The sequence below is a fragment of the Hibiscus syriacus genome, unplaced genomic scaffold, assembly GCF_006381635.1.
Source record: "Hibiscus syriacus cultivar Baekdansim isolate YM2019G1 unplaced genomic scaffold, ASM638163v2 tig00111309_pilon, whole genome shotgun sequence".
Taxonomy (NCBI): domain Eukaryota; kingdom Viridiplantae; phylum Streptophyta; class Magnoliopsida; order Malvales; family Malvaceae; genus Hibiscus; species Hibiscus syriacus.
Window position 1 is genome coordinate 1,028,411 of NW_024063052.1, and position 1,435 is coordinate 1,029,845.

A 1,435-nucleotide genomic window follows, 5' to 3' on the forward strand; every position below is an offset into this window, starting at 1 on the left:
GTACTTGTCCATAAGAATATACACACCAATAACTTATCATTTACCAATCGCGGCTCTCTAATCAAATAAAAAAGAATAAATCATCAACTGAGGACACACAATCCACCTATTTCCATTAATTTTATAATTTGCAACCGTAGAGCAACATAAGGAAAGGCTGACAAACCAACGGCAAAATGAATCCACTCAAAGTAGAGCCGCCACATAAGAAACTCGTCACCAACAGCATCATGAAGCTCCCCACCACTAAGCTTTCAGCCCAAAAAGAAAACATTACAACGGTCTACTACTTGTTTCAGACATCCAAGTTTTGCTTTTCCCTCCTCCCACGAAGTTTCCTCGCAACAACCAATTCCAACCGTCACCTATGACTCTGGTTTTCTGTCATAATAGTAATAATCCCCGTGAAGTAATATTTATAAATGTCTTCGTTTTGTAAAACTTCATTTAAAACAAATCAGCGAATGGAAGCACCTCAGGGAGGGAAGAACATAGGGAATAATAGGGAGGTTCGATACAGGGGTATTCGGCGGAGACCGTGGGGAAAGTTTGCCGCGGAGATTCGTGATCCGACGAGGAACGGAGCGCGGTTGTGGCTTGGGACATTCAAGAATGCTGAAGAGGCTGCAAGGGCCTATGACAGGGCTGCTTATGCTTTCCGGGGTCACTCGGCTATTCTCAACTTCCCAAACGAGTACCAATATCAGAATCCGACATTGCCTCCGCCGTCTTCGGCTTTGTCTACCCGAGGGCGTGGAACTGAAGTTATTGAATTTGAGTACCTGGACAACAAGTTGTTGGAGGATCTTCTTGAAACGCATGAAGATAGGCAGCGCTTATAGAACAAATGAATTCAGTGTTTAGCAAGTTCTATTATACATATTTGATTAATTCAACTGTAATTTGAATTCACAATATATATATATATATAATGTCCTTTACTATCTTGATCAATTTAGAATAAAAAGATTTCTATTTTAAAAATTTAGAATATGGGTTTCGATTTCAAAAAATGCTTAGTGCTTTCTTTTTCAGAAATTCGGAGGAAAAAAAGGGTTGGATTCCAAAAAATATACGTTCATCGTGTAAATGCCCTTTCGATTGTACTGACTACAAATTTCAAATCCAGAAAAAATATAAATTCTTTTCGCTGAGTTATTTAAAATTGTTAAAAAATATTTAAATATAATTCAATTATTTCATAAAAGTTATTAATTAAATATATGTTTAATTTGGAATTTTAAAATATGTTATGCTAATTAATTAATACACGCGGACCGACATATATAGCCAATAATTCATCGTCTGTTGAGTAAGATGAATCGATGGGGACAAGGACGGAGCTCCCTTAGGGTTTTAGGGGATCGATTATGTTAAAATTTATATATTTGATATGATTTGGTTTGATAATATTATAAATTTTAAATTTTTAAAA

The 1,435-nt window shown here is 36.0% G+C and overlaps 1 protein-coding gene across 1 annotated transcript; it reads left to right on the top strand.

Moving 5' to 3' along the window:
• Positions 1-260: 260 nt before the first annotated feature.
• On the top strand, positions 261-842 carry LOC120158222 (ethylene-responsive transcription factor ERF098-like). The gene has a single exon (XM_039169118.1). It carries the CDS (start codon positions 423-425, stop codon positions 840-842), a length of 420 nt encoding a protein of 139 aa, XP_039025049.1. The 5' UTR covers positions 261-422.
• The last annotated feature ends 593 nt before the right edge of the window (positions 843-1,435 follow it).

Bases quoted from the DNA above. Each gene is read 5' to 3' on its own strand.
- LOC120158222 (XM_039169118.1), top strand. From the start codon at position 423: ATGTCTTCGTTTTGTAAAACTTCATTTAAAACAAATCAGCGAATGGAA.